At 43.1% G+C, this 15,786-nt stretch overlaps 1 protein-coding gene across 6 annotated transcripts in view; it reads left to right on the top strand.

The window, feature by feature from the left end:
* The first annotated feature begins 208 nt into the window (after window positions 1-208).
* PPP4R3B (protein phosphatase 4 regulatory subunit 3B) overlaps window positions 209-15,786 on the top strand; it is an 85,620-nt gene continuing 70,042 nt past the window's right edge. For 2 of the 6 annotated variants that reach the window (XM_038395590.2, XM_038395588.2), the window contains exons 1-3: window positions 5,446-5,870; window positions 7,173-7,228; window positions 15,668-15,766. In XM_038395590.2, coding sequence (XP_038251518.1) covers window positions 5,729-5,870; window positions 7,173-7,228; window positions 15,668-15,766 — 297 coding nt within the window. In that variant the 5' untranslated portion in view covers window positions 5,446-5,728. Of the gene's footprint in view, window positions 1,695-2,031; window positions 2,072-5,445; window positions 5,871-7,172; window positions 7,229-15,667; window positions 15,767-15,786 lie in introns of those variants that run through there. The other 4 variants (XM_038395587.2, XM_038395586.2, XM_043512331.1 and 1 more) reach the window with 3 other exon arrangements.

The raw sequence follows: 15,786 nt of genomic DNA, 5'->3' as shown, positions 1-15,786 counted from the left end.
AGGATGTGGTTGCACCTCCCTTTGGAGGCGCGCTGGCCCACTGCCTTTGGAGCGCTGCCATCCCGAGGCCCTACTCCCTCTCGTCTTCTTCCCCTGTGGCCCCACCTACACTACTCCATTTCCACCCCTGCTCCAACTTTTCCCCTGAGGCCCCACCCTTGCTCCGCCTCTTCCCATCTCCCTTTGGGTGGAAGGGGTGGGGAGGAACAGGCAGGGGGAGACAAACAGGAGCGGGGCCTGGGGTGGAGCAGGGGTGGATTGTAGGCGGGGGTCTCAGGGGAAGGAGGCCAAGCAGGAGTGAGCCTCAGGAGGGAGTAGAGTGGCAGGGCCACGATTCGGGTCATGGTGCCCACCCCCTTCTAGGGAGCTTCCAGCGCTCAAGCCTAGCTTCCCCAAATGCAGGAGTCAATTGCCGCCCATGCTCATTAGTTTGAACTCAGTGAGAAAATATCCCAGACTGGCCTATTGTCCTGCATATATCTGTGAGGCAAGGGGAGAAGCTGTCATCAGGGTTGAGGTTGGCGATTGGAGTGGAGGTCTGAGTTTGAATAGCCAGACCACCAGGGTTATTACAAGAGCCCAATGTAGATTATGCAGTTGAAGGAGGCTTTGAAAAGAGCACTTTCACAATCAGCCACAGTAGTGTTTTTTCCTGGATTATTTTCTGGGCCTGGAGTTTTGGGTGCTGAAAAGAACTATGTAGTGCTTGCTGTACCTTTATAAATGACTGAGTGTTTCCCTGAAGCTATGATTCTGTGGTGCTTGTTGTGCATTGACAAGTATTGTTCGTTTTGACTACTGCTGTGCATTCTGTAATATTTGTTATGAACTAATAAAGATTATTTGATTCTCCAAAAATAGTTTGGGTGGAAGAAGAGAGTGCAGAAAATTAACATGCAAAAACCCCATAGGCAATGTTATACAAACTTTTAACATAGCTTAATGGCATGAAAATTTAAAATTATAAAGGAAGTCAACATTGTCCCTCTGAGCAAACAAACGTAGTCCCGTGTGGCTTCACGTGCACCAATCATGGCTCTCGCAGGTCAGTGTGTGGTGTGTGTGGTGTGTGTGTGTGTGTGTGTGTGTGAAACTGTGGTTTTCCTTGCTGCCCCCAGATGTGGAGTTGTAGAGGTAATGATGTGGCCCCATGATGCCATGTGGTATTTGGTGGGGTGTAGAGAGCAGCAACCATAGAGTTATCCCAAGGAGTGTAAATGATTGGAGAGTCTGGGATTTTTGGACCCATAGATCAACGATGGTCTGCAGCATTTTGGTTTGAGGCCTGAGAATACCCCAAATTTCCTGCTCTTTGTTCTGCTGGGACTTCTGCCTTTTTTTTTCTGTCCTCTTTTTCTCATACTGTTGGTAATATTGGCCCTCCAAGCCTTTTGTTCACAGTATGATGCAGCACCTCCTTGCAGAATCTCACAGAATATGTCCTCCCTAGTCCTTACATTCTCTTCCTCATCAGGGTCAGGCATCCTGCAGCCATGGAGGGCGCCCGCCTCAAAGTCACTATGCTAGAAGGTGTTGATTAAAAACAGGTGTGCCCCTGGATTTACATCATAAGGGAAAGATAAGTTTTAAAATTCCCTTCCCTTATTCCCATAAATGCTTTTAATAAGAAATGCTTATTGATTCTTCAGCTGTGGAGCACCTCAGCAGAACATTGCTCTCAAGCCCCAGCCATGGTCAGTACAGCCTGGCAGGGATGAGGGGTAGGGGAGGATTTTGTTGTGTGAAGCTAATAAAATTTAGATATCTATTCCATGGATAGAAGTATAGAGCACTGAATATTGGCACTATTTTCCACAGGTGGTAGTGGTTTTAGCTGATATCTTACTCCTGAGGTACACCAAAGTCACAGAAAACCTAGCTGCTACTGGCATTACCAAAGCTGCCCAGGCCTGTATGCTGCTAGCTTGTTTACTGCAATGGTGCTAGCCAAACTCGTTAAAGTGGCATAGCAAAGTGTTCTACCATAGAGGGGAAAAAAAGCAGCCATTCCTAGAAAGCTTCAGGAGAGGATTACAGAATGTCTCCATGAAAGTTTATCAAGATCTCTCAGGTGGATAAAAGAGACATTCCTATGCACATAAACAAAGTGCTCTGTATGGCCACCCCTGCCTAACATAACGGGGGAATGAAAAGCAGATGCCAACTCTACCTCTGTTTCTTGTGCCTCTACCTCCTCCTCATATAAGTAAAAAAATGAAAAGTTGATACCTTTTCTCTTGTTAACTTGGAAATCGGCCAGACGCCATCTTTAAATGTAAACATTGTAAAGAAAGTGCATGAAAGCACTTCATGCATTCCTTTTGCCTTCATCAGGCTCATCCTGTCTTACCGGATGGGGACTGGTTAGATTGTGGCGGAAGTCTCACACAAGTCCCCACTCACAGCATGGCTGGAGTCCCCACCGTGTCTCCCCTCCACCTTTCTTCTTGCTGTTCGTGGCAGGGATCTTTATCTCAGGGTCTTCTGAGGTATCTACAGTGTCTGCTGGGTGCTGGTGGGGTCTCCACCAACTATGGCATGTAGTTTGTGGTATAAGTAGCAGATCTGTGGCACAGCACTAAGTCTGTTGTGCTCCCTTTTCCTTATGGTATCCAGGCCAAGTTCTTTTGCTTTAATGCAGCACTGCTGATGATCCCTTTCATGCCCTTTTGCCTGAATTCTTCATGCACTCTTCTTTGGCTGGCCCATAGCTGTGCTTGCACAGTCTCTTCTCCCCGTAGGCCCAGAAGATCCAATGCTTCCTGTCTACTCCAGGCAGGAGTCCATGTAATATCACCGCTCTGTTTGCATGGAACCAGCGTGGTCGGTTGGGTATTTGCACACAACAAAGGTGAGCTGCTAGGTGTGCTTACCAAGTTGCCAATCAGGAAAAGTATTTCAAAAACATTCTAGGGGATTGAAAGAGTGGCTTCTTGTCTCTGTGACCCTTGAGCAGTGGAATTTAAAATTATGACCAGATTGGTCACTGTGGCAGGGAATGGTCATTGTGGGACAACTGCTGGAGGATTGCTAGGGTCAACCCAGGATTGCAGTGTCTCTACATTTGCACTGCATCAACCTCAGTAGGTTGACTGTGGCTCTACCATTTGAGGAGGTGGTTTTACTGAGTCACTAGCAGAGCATTGGTTAGAGACAAATTTGAGTCTGGACATGCACAAATAGGTTGATGCAGGGTGACTTATGTAAATCTAACTTTGTAGTGTAGACCAGGCTTTAGTTAACAAACAGATTGGCATGTGGACAGAAGGATGCTACTGTAGATGAGATCAGTGGAGAGGCTCAAGCTAGAGCCTTTTGAGGAGCTGCCAGCAGCATGTTCTCCATGGAGGTTGTGACTTGCAATCTCTGACTATAACATAGTCAAGGAGATGCCAGTGTTTGGACTGAGGATGTTTCCAGGTGGTCTTAAATTTGTTACTCTGCCTAAAGACGGTATTTGTGATGAGCAAGTCATGCTTCACACATTTTCTGAGGAGGAGAATACCATTGGGGTTTACATTTCTCACCCTTTCTTTGCCTAGTGTGCTGTTCCAGAGTTGGGAGTCCCATCTGACTCTGGCATTGAAATCTCCCGAGATTGAGTATGTCTGCCTTAGGTGTGGCTGTGAAGACTGCATCAAGAGCACTATAAACCTGTTCCTTGTTGTCTTCCTCATCATCAGTGTTGGGGCGTATGCACTGATGACTAGCATATTGGCTATTGCCGAGCTTGAGATGAACAGTCATGAGACGCTTGCTGATTCCCCCCCGCCCCCCCCAGGAAGCTCCAAAAGCAGACTGGCTATATTTTTTTGGTGGCAAAGCCAATCCTGTGAATGCGCCTCTTTTCAGGTGGCTTTCCTTTCCAAAGAAAGTGTAGCCACCTCCGTCCTCTTTTAATTGGCGCTTATCAGCCCGATGGGTCTCACTAAGAGCTGCAATGTCAATGTTGAGTCTTGCCAGTTCTCTGGCAATTATGGCAGTTCTTCTTTCTGGGCATTCACTGTGCTGAGAGTCCATAAGAGTATGGACATTCCAGGTGATAAAATTCATTCTTATATCTCTTGTTTCGGCTGCAGAGTTGAGTGATCCCACTGGATGCATCGATCCAGTCGGAAGAGTATGAGACAGCCTATGTTTGGATGTGCAGAGGGGATTCTAAAAAGGCCTGTTCAGTCACAGCCTCTGCTGCCGAAATGCACTTCTGACTCATCCAAGCACGAGACTATTGTCACATGGCTGTCACCTATGTGCAGATTTATGACTAAAGACTCCCAGATCACTGCTCGTCTTCACCGCCACTTGTCCGTTGCTGCAGAGATTGTGTGGGTATGAGCCCTTTGGCAGAGGCCTGCGTGTGAAATCTTTTAATGTGGGGAAACTGGTGTGCAGGTGGTGACCACATGACTTGGCAGGAGGAAAACCCTGACCTAGGGGCAAGGAGATCCAAGACAACCTGGGGCCTCCCTCCTGCTGCAGCCCTCACTCACCTTCACAGATGCAGAGTACTAAAAGGTCCTCTATATGGACCACCGTTGGGATCTTGTTAAGTTTGGACAGGGGATAGGCAGGAGCCTTGCCTCCAACCTGCTCTCCAAGGGGGACTCTACCAGGAGTATGATTGCCCTGAGGGTCTTTAGCCCACACAACCCTCTCTACCACGACAAGGTTATGGTCCATCAGAGCCCCCATGAAGGGGAGAGAGGTGGGTCAGCAAGTGTCTCAGGGGCTGGTGTTAGATTCCATTGGGGTCCATGCTGGGGGGGGTGTCATTGGGGGACTAGTTCATGGGGACAGTGTGCTCAGGGGCCATAGAGTGGATAGGAGTGGGCTCAGTGACTGTTGGGGGGCGGGGGTAATGATTGCACTATGTCCATGGGTGCTGGAACAATTTGTATGGGTGTGTGTGTGCTGAGAGCCATTGAAGCAAACTGTGAACCCTCTGTGATGGAAACAAGTGCTGGGAATGGCCCACCTTGATTATCACTACAAAAGGGGTTGTTGTTTTTTTCCTCTCCTGCTAATAGCCCACCTTACTGATCACTCTGGTTACAGGGTGCATGGTAACACCCATTGTTTCATGTTCTCTGTGTACACAAAATCTCCCCCTGTATTTTCCACTGCATGCATCCGATGAAGTGAGCTGTAGCTCACGAAAGCTTATGCTCAAATAAATTTGTTAGTCTCTAAGGGGCCTCAAGTCCTCCTTTTCTTTTTGCCGATACAGATTAACACGGCTGCTACTCTGAAACCTACTTCAAGACGGGGTGCTACTGCATGCTTAGTTCCAGCACCTTTGAAGGGGGGACGGTGGATTCTGTCCCTGGACTTTGAAAGTGGGGGGGGGGGAAGGGGCTGAGATCTGTGGTGGGAGGTCGTTATAGGAGAGGGGAAGGCGGACTCAAGGGCGGGTAGTTATAGCCCGCCCCCTCCGTCCTCTGAGCAGCAGCGCGTGAGCTCTCGGCCACCGTAGCCCCTGCGAGTGGAGCCCGTGGCACGCGCTGCTGAAAGGAAGAGAAAACAGGAGAGTCGGGTTACAAGATGGCGGCCGCGCTGTAGTAGCTGCTGAGGCTGCGGCGCGGAGTAAGGGGGCCGGGCTGGGGGCTCAACTTTCCCCTCTTCAGGGAGCCATGAAAAGTGGAGTATTAAAGATCCCGCTCTGCCCGTGAGCGACTCCCGACCCCGCGGAGGCGGCGAGCCGGCGTGGAAGCCCTGGTCGGGCTCCACCATGTCGGACACCCGGCGGCGGGTGAAGGTCTATACTCTCAATGAGGACCGGCAATGGGACGACAGGGGCACCGGGCACGTCTCCTCCACCTACGTGGAGCGGCTCAAGGGGATGTCGCTGCTGGTGCGGGCCGAGTCGGACGGTGAGAGCGGAGCCAGGAGCTGCGGGGAGGCCTAGGCCCTGCCTGCTGGGAAGGGGGCCTGCGGCTTGGCCCCTGCGGTGCCCTTCCCACCCCGTCCGGTCGCTACCCGGCTTACACATTCACAGGGTTGGGCCTGGCTGCTGGGACAACGGGACTGGGGAAGGGGAGAAAATGTGACAACTCCCCCGTCCAGCGACCCGCAAACACTGACCCCACCACAGCCTCCTAGCCTGGCAAAGCCCCAGGCATTGACACTCCATTGCTCCATGGGTCGGGCTTATGAGAGGGAGTCTCCCTCGTTCCCTGAGAGGCAGCGTCTCTATGGCTTTTCTTCTTTCTGCCTCCAAACTTTCCTTCTCCAGTGAGGCCGAATGTGGTCTACACTGAAGTGACTCCAAACGCCTCCTTAACTTACCACCAGTGACTGAGTCTGCCAGCCCTAACCTAGCAGTGAGTGACGATGAAGTCTATTTAAGTGACACGGCTTGTTCAATTTTTTTTTAAACAAACATTCCCAGATTAATCAATTTCTGTGGGGGTTCCCTCCGAACCCCCCCCCCCCCAGTGGTTTTCCTTTTTTCTGGTCCATGCAGGGAATTTTTTTGTAAATAAATTCTGTTTTGGAAAGGTGAAACTCCTGCTGGTGTGTGTTTGTTTGTTTACTTGCTTTTTTTTTTTCAATTGTGTATTTAAGTTCACCTAGAAAAAAAATGTAAGAAAAAAAAATCATAGTGTCAGCTTTGTCAGCTGACAGGTGCTAATGTGCTAAATAAACCTTCTGAGGTCTGGTATAGATTACTCTGCACTTGTTGCCAGGATACATATGTTACTTACACAAAATAAAGTCTTTGGGTTTATAGAGTCTAGATTTTTCATTTCTGAAGGGCACCTCAAGGAGATATGAGCAAAAAATGCACATTCTTGTGTGGGCAAGTAAATTTTTATTATAAATTGCTTGTTATTTAGTACTAGTTAGCATTGATTTATAAAACGTTCTTCACAATTGTCAGATTACTGTATAGGATAGCAGAAAAACAGCAATACACAGAACATTGAGTCTATAGTAAATGAAATTGTGTTTTAAATTTAAATCAGAATATTTTATTTTGGCTTTGCCTGTTACCTAGCTTATTCAGAAGGTGTAGGGATTTCCATTAAAATGCAAAATATTTTCTTGGACTGTCTAGAAGATTTGGATTAATTAGAAAATAATATATTTATGGACACATGGCCAGTTGTAAGGGCCATGGAGATGTTTGTTTTGTTAAATGTCCTAAATATAATTCCTTATTACCTTTTCAGGTTCTCTATTGTTGGAATCAAAGATAAATCCAAACACTGCATATCAAAAACAGCAGGCAAGTACCAGCTTCCTTTGTCCTATCATTTTGTACTGAATTTGGCACAAAAATTAATGCTGATTTACAGAAAAGGGCAAAAGGTTCACCGTATAGATTTGCTGATGTTTGTTTTCTGTGCAGGTTGAAAAATTGTTTGCAAACTTTGAAAAATTGTACTTCTATTAATGTTATAATTTAAGGTGTTTGGAGAAAGGGGCTGTTGGTTGATAGGCATTTTGGGGACTATCTTGAACTCATGAATGGAAGAATACTTAAATATGGAGTAGACATATAATTGATTCCTTTTTTATGTTTGCTATTAACCCAATATGAATTAAGTGATTATTTCAAACAGGAAAATAAAGCCTCCACGAGCAGCGTTTCAGCATACTGGTTATTTCTTTAGTTCTTTCTCTGAAAATGACATCAAGGAATCTGACTCTACAATGTGGCTTTTTTTTTTTTTTTATTATTGTTCAGGCCCACCTTCTAGCCTGACCTAACTAAGCTGACTAGCCAGGGTTAAATACACTTGCACACCACCATCTTTTGAGGGCATGCCTTCTGTAAATCAAAAGAATAAAACAGTTTGGCACTGAATTTAACATATTGTCAACCTTCTAGTGATCCATTAAAAAAGTCATGTATTATGTTTTCTTGCTTTTATTACCTGTTCTTTCCCCTTCTATTACTTCCCTTTTTTCTGTTTGTCTTTTTCTATCTGTTATAGAAAATGTTGTCCTCATTGGTTTTCTGCTGCTTTTCTTTTTCCATCTGCCCCCTTTTTCTCCACAATAGATTCTCTACCTCTTTTTTCCAGGTTCTCATATTAGTATCCATTACCATAGTTTCTGAGCATTTCCCACCAGTAAAAAAACAATAATACTTTTTGACCCTTTCCACAAAAGGGCAAGCTGAGGTTTTCTAATTAATACAAAAATATCAGACTGTGGGGTACGGTTGCAAGAGAACTTGAGTGAACAGGTTTGCATTTAGTTCTGAATGTAGCAAGATTATTGATCAACATTATTTGATCTGGCAATGAGCTCCATAGTCTTGGCTCAAGTTCCCATGAAGGTTCTTCATCTCCCATGGTTACAAGTTTCTACCTACTGAATGGTGGTTTAATTGCTTCAGTGGAGTATAGCTGTCATGGGGAGGCCATGATTGCAGAGGAGAGGGATGGTTTCTAAGATAGTTCAGTCCATTTTTATGCTGTGTTTTGAAAATCAAGATAGCCTTGGAGTGGACTCTGTGTTCAGTAGAGACAGTGCACAGAGAATTAATACTGAATGCAATACCGAATGCAGATTGTGTTGCTGAAAAGGTGTGCTGGTTTGTTCTGAATTCTCTCTTTAAGATTTCATATTGTCACCTATCATTCTGGCGTCTGAGAAACTTCCATATAAATCAATAGGACTTCAGCCCTGGGGACTTCAGGTGGCAGGGCTAGGGCAAGTCTACACACCAGCCCACTTTGGGGTCCTGACCCACAGTTTGAGAACTGCTGGCATATACTGATGCACAATTATTTACTTCTTGTACAGTGAAAATATTTGCAAACTCTTAATCTGTTAAATACACAATAAAATATTTAATCTTCTGTCTCTTCTTCTAAGGGTATGTATGTACTGCAAATTAAGGTATAACTGTAGCACGGATAGGCATATCTATGCTAGCTTGGGTAACAATAGTAGTGAATGTGTGGCAGCATAGGCTTCAGTGCAGCTAGCCATTCTAACAGAAGCCTGACATGGACCCTGAGTAAGTACTCAAGTTGCAACCCCATGCCAGGGTCCACGTCTTCATTGTAATTATTACCTGAACTAGCTAGATTAAACTTAGCAGTGATATCTCTGCCCACACTATAGTTACACCTGCATTTGTGGTGTGGATGTACCTAAGTTTGTATTGACACATGGTGCAGAAAAAAATCTTCAAATTACAGTAAGCAAAACAAATTGTAGACTAGAGTTGAAAAGGCCCAATGCTTGTTTTGCTAAAAAAACAAAACAAAACAAAACAAACCACATGTAAACATGATTTTAAAATAAAATTTAAAAAAACGCTTCCAGGTTAATTTTTAGAGGAACTATTGCATTTAATTATTTAGGGATATTTTCTTACTATGAAAAAAAATTTGTCATGTGAAAAGTGCAGATTGACTACAGAATCGGAAACATCATAGGCTTCAGCAATGTAGTACACCACGCTGCTGCAGTAGTGTGTTTAACCATGATTTGGGGTATGTATTCCATATAGAGTTAAGTTGACTAATCTTCACTCAAGTTAATCCTCTCAAGTTAGCTCTAGTGAGAGCGACCACATTGTGAAATAACACTTGAGTTGTCATGTATGTAGTGGCACAGTATTCATGTGTGGTACTCAGGCTTCTGGGGGCACATCCTATGGTTCTTAGTGCTTCAGTATGCTGAGTCACTCTATAAATTCTTTTCCAGTGTATTGTAGAAGAACTTGTCTGTTCTTTCTGGGCATGTGCGCAGAAGTGGTGTTAGTCTGGCAACACTAAATTAAATTAGTTTATGCCAGAGGTTGGGCATGGGACTGTCATTTTGGAAGAAGGAGGCTGATGTAGGGTATGAGATGCAGTGATGAGCATTTTTTGTACTGACTTGTTCCCATGAGAAAGCAGCAGTACGTTTTTTGGTTTTTTTTTTTTTTTGTTCCCCCCCCCCCCCCCCAAGAAGAGTGCAGAGGCTGCGTACAGAGGTGGAGGGGAGATAGCTGGGGGATTGTGGAAAGTATTGGAAGACTAGCTGCATTTGAGTGGCGTTAGCACTCAAACGTTAGTTAGAAGTATCCACACTTTGAAGTGGTCATGTTAGCAACTGACGATTTGTGTTCATTTGGGTTTTAGCCTACACTCCCTGTTGAGTTGGCGAGCACAAGTTAAGGGCAGCACTGTACTGAGTGAAGGATTTTTTGTGTATGGATCAGGGTCAAATTGGGGGCAACATTCAAGCTTCAGCAGGAATTAACTTTGCATTGAAGGGAAGCCCTCTCTTAAAATGAGAAAGTAATTAAGTTTCTGTGCCTCTTCAGTCTTTGGCAACTATGCTAAGGCCTTAAAAGTTAGGTTGACATAGCTGGCTCTCGGGTGAGAAAAATTCATACCCTTGAAACCATAGCTATGCCAACATAACCTCTGGTATAGACACAGTTAGGAAGAATTCTTCTGTGAACCTAGTGACTGCCTCTCAGAGAGGTGGATTACGTACAGCAACAGAAAAAAAACATTCTGCATAGGAGTAGCACCATAGCTATGCCACTGTAGCAGTCACTGTGTAGACATGGCCTAAGTATGGTAGTTGTGCTCTCTTTATGTTATGAGGAATCTGTCTGTCGGGGACTAAATAGGTGGCTTTCAACATATTGAACAGCTGTTAAGTGGTGATGGGCTTGATCATTTTTCTATTCTATGCACTGAGGAGAGCTAGATCAGGTGCTTCTGAGATAAGGCAGGGAGGAGCAGTGCCAGCTCTATGGCCTTCTTTCCCTTCTCCTTTTTCATTCCCATGGAAGACTCTCCAGAGATGCACTGGGTACGTCTCCCCACCCGTTTTTTTAAACCATGGGTTAATTGCGGCTATTTTTGTAAGCTCCCTGGACAATTCAGACAAAAAGTGATCCATAGGAAGAAGAAAAAACACTTAGCGCCTCGCTCAAATGTGTTCGGGGTATCCACCCTAGCCTTTACAAATGTGTGAAGTACCTCAATTTAACTGGCAATGTCTGTCTTGTCTACACAGTAAAATTATACTGGTATAAGCTAAGGAAAGGTAAATTTAACTTAGGGTATGTCTGCACTGGCAAGTTTCTGCACCACAAGTTATACACTTTTATTAAAATGCTGGAACTAAACTGCTGTTGCGTGTCCATCCTGCGCTCCTTGTGATGCTGGAGCGCATCCACATTAGCAGCTCTTGAAACAGCAAAGAAAACGGTGCATTGTGGTAGTATCCCACTGTGCAACTGGCGGCAGGGTGCTTTGGGAAGAGTTTGCCATACCTCATGGGGCAGGCATAGTGTCACATGATGCAGGTTTCCCAATCCTTTTGTTCCATGGGTATCCTACTACTTTGCCAGCTGCTTTTCAACTGAAGAGTGGGAGGGGGAAGAGCGTGTGTGTCTATGAATGAACGAGCAGGGAGAGGGACAGTGTGTGTGTCAGCATGCTGTCTTGTAAGTTCAGACAGCAGCAGGAAGCAACCGGTCCTGGGGGGTGGGGGTACATACATGCATGCGCCTCTGTTCAACAGCAGGAGCATTCCATATTAATGCTTTGATTTGTGTCCCAGAACAAATCAGCAGACAAGGGTTGTCAGAAACGGTGCTTTGAAAGGGGAGAGGAGCATGTCTCCAGAGCAGCCAAGTTCAAAACAATGAGCAGAGCGGTTACTTGAGGCATTATGGGACAGCTCAGGAGGCCAGTTACAGCATGGAAAGCAATCAAGCGTCCACACTGGCAATAGAGCGCTGGAGCCTCTGCGCTAATAGCCTTACAACTCTTGTTGAGGTGTTTTTTTTTTTTTTTGTTTTGGTTTTTTTTCCTCAGCAGTGCAAGTGAGGAGTTTCTGCACGCAAAGTGGCTTGGCAGCATGTACATGTCTTTAGTTTGAGCACAAAAAGCTGCTTTACTGTGCAGAGACTTGCCAGTGTAGACAAGCCCTTACATAGCTATACTAGTATAATGCCGTGTGTGGATTCTCTGGAGCAATAGTGGTTTTTTGGGTTTATCTAACGTTACTTTGGAAGTGGTTTAAACCAAACAGGAAAAAGCTTTCAGAATAAGTGTGTCCATGCAGTGAGTTATACCACTATAACTATGTTGTTTAACTGTATTGGTCTGAATTAACTGGTAAACTTTCCCAAAAAGAGAAGCCCTAACTCAAGGCAATAAAGTCTTGTGAAGTCAAACACACTGTAGGCAGACCTCTGCTTCAGCCCTGTGAGAGTAGTGTACCAAAGATAATGGTGACGCACTCAGCAGTGTCTTGTGATGGCTCCACTTTATACTGGAACACCTCACAGATAGTTTTGGAAAGTGCTTGATGGCCAGAGGAGGGGAAGCTGCCATGGCTTCACAGGGATCTGTGCTGCCCTCTGATGGAGGCCAGGGCTGGGCTGGTTTGGTCTAAGACCTGGGGCTGGTACTCCACCTCTGCTGGGACATCTATTTGTGGGACAAACAATCAACCTGTTTTACTGCGAGAGACATCATGTTGGTTCACCCCAAGTAATTATTAGGGAGAAATGCTGTAAGATGCCTCAGTTTCCTGTTCCTGGCATGGATTTTCCCCATGTTGAGTTTTGGTCACTATTAATTCAGAGATGAGACTTTAGATGGTATTACCAACCTCCTGATCTATTCAGTTCCCTAAATTTTAGTATGTAGTGCTACTGCAAATTACTTAACTTCTTTGCATAAGTTTCTCTGTTTGCCTACCTTTAGAGGGCTTGTTTCTTTTTCCTGGTCTTTAAAGTTGCAATTTCTTAATATATATCTCCACATTATTAAATATATTATCACCACAGCATCCCCCCCAAAACCAAGAAAAACTAGGCATCGCCTCCTTATAAAGTAGCTAGCATTTTTGTAAATGGATGTCATTGGAGCTGAGCTTGATCCTAGCTAGGGCTGGACTTGGCCCTCTACAAAGGTTTGTCTTCATTGTAACAAGAAACTTTTGCAAGGATTATTTTTCCTTGAATCTGTCCAGTAAATTAAAAGAATCCCTCTACTTCTTTGGGTTCACTGTTTGCTAACACGAGTGGGTAATTACAGAGGAAAAAAATGAACTAGGGAACTTGTAGAGTACAGTAGCAGGGTCCACATGGGCACTTAGGGCATGGCACAGCTGGTAGTGTGAGGTAGATTTACACCGCAGACTTCCATGAACTTGTGTTTGTATATACAAGTCCTGAATAAAAATACATAACTCCAGTATCATCATATAGTAACTTAATGAATAACATGTTAAAAATATATTGTACAATATATAAACTTTATAAATTTGTAGTTCTAAAAGATTTTCCTCTTCACAGGTGGATTGATTTAAATCAAAGCAATTTTAATCATCATTTAAATAATTTGTTTTAATTGTATTTTGCATTTGTACTTTTTAGTTTTTTCCTAAAGAAAGGTTGGTTTTCTGAAAACCAGGAAGAAACACTATATTTGTACACATTTATTTAAGTCGTTAAACAGTTCATTTCATGGATTCAGATTCTTAATACTTTTGTTAGAAAACGGTGAATAATGCATTTCTAATTTATTAGACTAATTTTTTTACTTGTGTTGTGTGTCAGGCACCATTTGAATGGGAATTTTAATGAAATTAAAATGCAAAAAAAGGGGATCTTAAAGTTTAAAATTAGTTAAATGAAAATACCTTAAATGTGCTGGATACGTTTCAAAAAGATTATTAATAATTTTTAAATGAAAAACATGTTTTAACACAGTACGTTTTATCTGCAGTTAATTAATGGAACTGATTGTTTCTTGTCACTGTGTGCTTTGAGATTTTAGAACTAGTAGCTCTCATTCTCTCACCTAGTTTTTTATTCAGAAAGGAAAACCAGCTTTCCAGGTTTCTCAACTTATTAGTTTTCAACTTTGAATGAACTAATTGAACTGAACTAATTAAATAAACTGAAATGAAGAAAATATTCCTTTGAACCTGCAGAAGAAGGGCTGTTGCTGTCAAAAGCTGGTTTAGCACTTTGGTAGACTCTGGTTCCAGGAGCTTAGAGAGGGCTTCTGCTAGTTCAGTGATTTAATTGTCTTAAAACTTTAGCAGTAAACATATACTGCTTTTTTTTTTAAATTAAAAATTAAATTAATTAAAATTAAAGAGTGAGTTTAAACCATAACAAAGGTTGCTATAATTGCAACTTTAATTTTAAATAGGTTTATTTTAAAAAAGTTTAATAAGATTAAAATCCTTTTTTTTTTTAAAAAAAAAAAAAATCATTTTTATCCACCTTGTTTCTTTGAGTTACAGTTGATCTGTGTTTAAAATTATACATTTGGAACATGTGTGGAATTATTTCCCAAATTGTTACATTCATATTTTCATTTCAGAGAACATTTAATCTCATATTTGTGTATTTTTAAATATGGAAAAGGTTTTTTTTCATTACCATATTGTAAATAAGTTGTTTACTTTAATGTGTGCATTCATCTTTACGACTACCTTAAATTCCAGGGTATTTCTGTTGAGAGGAAGAATGTTAAGTCTTTTTTCATGTAAATTTATTCTGAATGTTTAATAAGATTGGATCAAATTATGTTTTGGGTGGTAGGACATGAAAGACTGTCCAGGCTGATTCCCCACTCAGTGCAGAAGGTGGGGGTCTGCAAGGATTCTAAAAATTAATACTGGCCACTCCAGTCTGATATTAAATTCCCAAAGTTTCAGCTTTTCTCTGACCTTGGATGGGTAGGTGCTGCCACCACCCAAGAGCAAAAAAAACCTCCCCTTTTGACCCAGGAAGGCACACTTGGGAATTCCTCCCTGTGGGGTACCCTCAAGCCCTTTCATGCCCCCCGCCTCCCTCCCACTACCTCTGGAGAAGAGCTGAGAAAGAACACAAAGGAAGTCAGTTGTTGCCACCAAGCTAATTAAACAACATATGCACAAACCTCTTAGGACACAAAAAACCCAATCCTGTTCTTAAAAAGGTAAATTTTATTAAAAACAAAAGGAAAGAAATACATCTGGAATGTAGGGTATTGCTGGATTTAAAAAGAGCAAATATAATTAAGCATCAAGAATGGTTTTCTTGAGGTCCAGCTTAATGGTTACAAGCAAAACAAGCATTTGAGGGTTAGCACAGAGGAGTCCGCAAGCCATAAAGAAATAAGAGAGAAATCCAGTCACGTCTACCTAGACATTCCCTTATCTACTTGCATATCTGGGGTTTCAGATAAGTAGGTTCTAGGTATGATTTTTCATACCTGGTTTAAAGCTTCTTACAGCATTGCTGCTCTGTCTCTCCTCTCTCCAGAGAACAACCACAGACAGACAAAGGGAAAGTTTTTTCCCAATTTTAAAAAGTTCTAGCCCTCACATTGGCTCTTTTGGTCAGGTGCCCCTCCCCTCCTTTTACTTATGGGCTTTTTTAACCCTTTACAGGTAAAGCAAGTAGAGAATAGCTACTAACAGGGATTTTGTAGCTGGCTGGCTGGGTGCCCCTGCCCTCTTCTCGCCCCCCCCCTTCATTTATCAGAGAGACTGTAAAGAGTCTTATACTCATAGCAGAACTGGTAATTTCATCCTCCTTGATGTGATATGTCATTCTGTCTTGACAATTTTAACACCCGTTCAAGTAGTAATTGCGTACTTGGATATATTACGTATTGTATGGCATTCAGTCTATTTTGTATTGCACCTGAATTTTTTTTGAAAATCACAAATATTTATTTTTAAATAGGACACCTTGATTGTTTGGTCAGAAGCAGAGAATTATGATTTAGCGCTGAGTTTTCAAGAAAAAGCTGGCTGTGATGAAATTTGGGAAAAAATCTGCCAGGTACAGTTAATTTTTAAAAT

The sequence above is a fragment of the Dermochelys coriacea genome, chromosome 3 (genome assembly GCF_009764565.3).
Source record: "Dermochelys coriacea isolate rDerCor1 chromosome 3, rDerCor1.pri.v4, whole genome shotgun sequence".
In the NCBI taxonomy this organism is placed as follows: domain Eukaryota; kingdom Metazoa; phylum Chordata; order Testudines; family Dermochelyidae; genus Dermochelys; species Dermochelys coriacea.
Note: the sequence above shows the minus strand (reverse complement) of the source record. Positions and strands in the feature narration are given on the sequence as shown.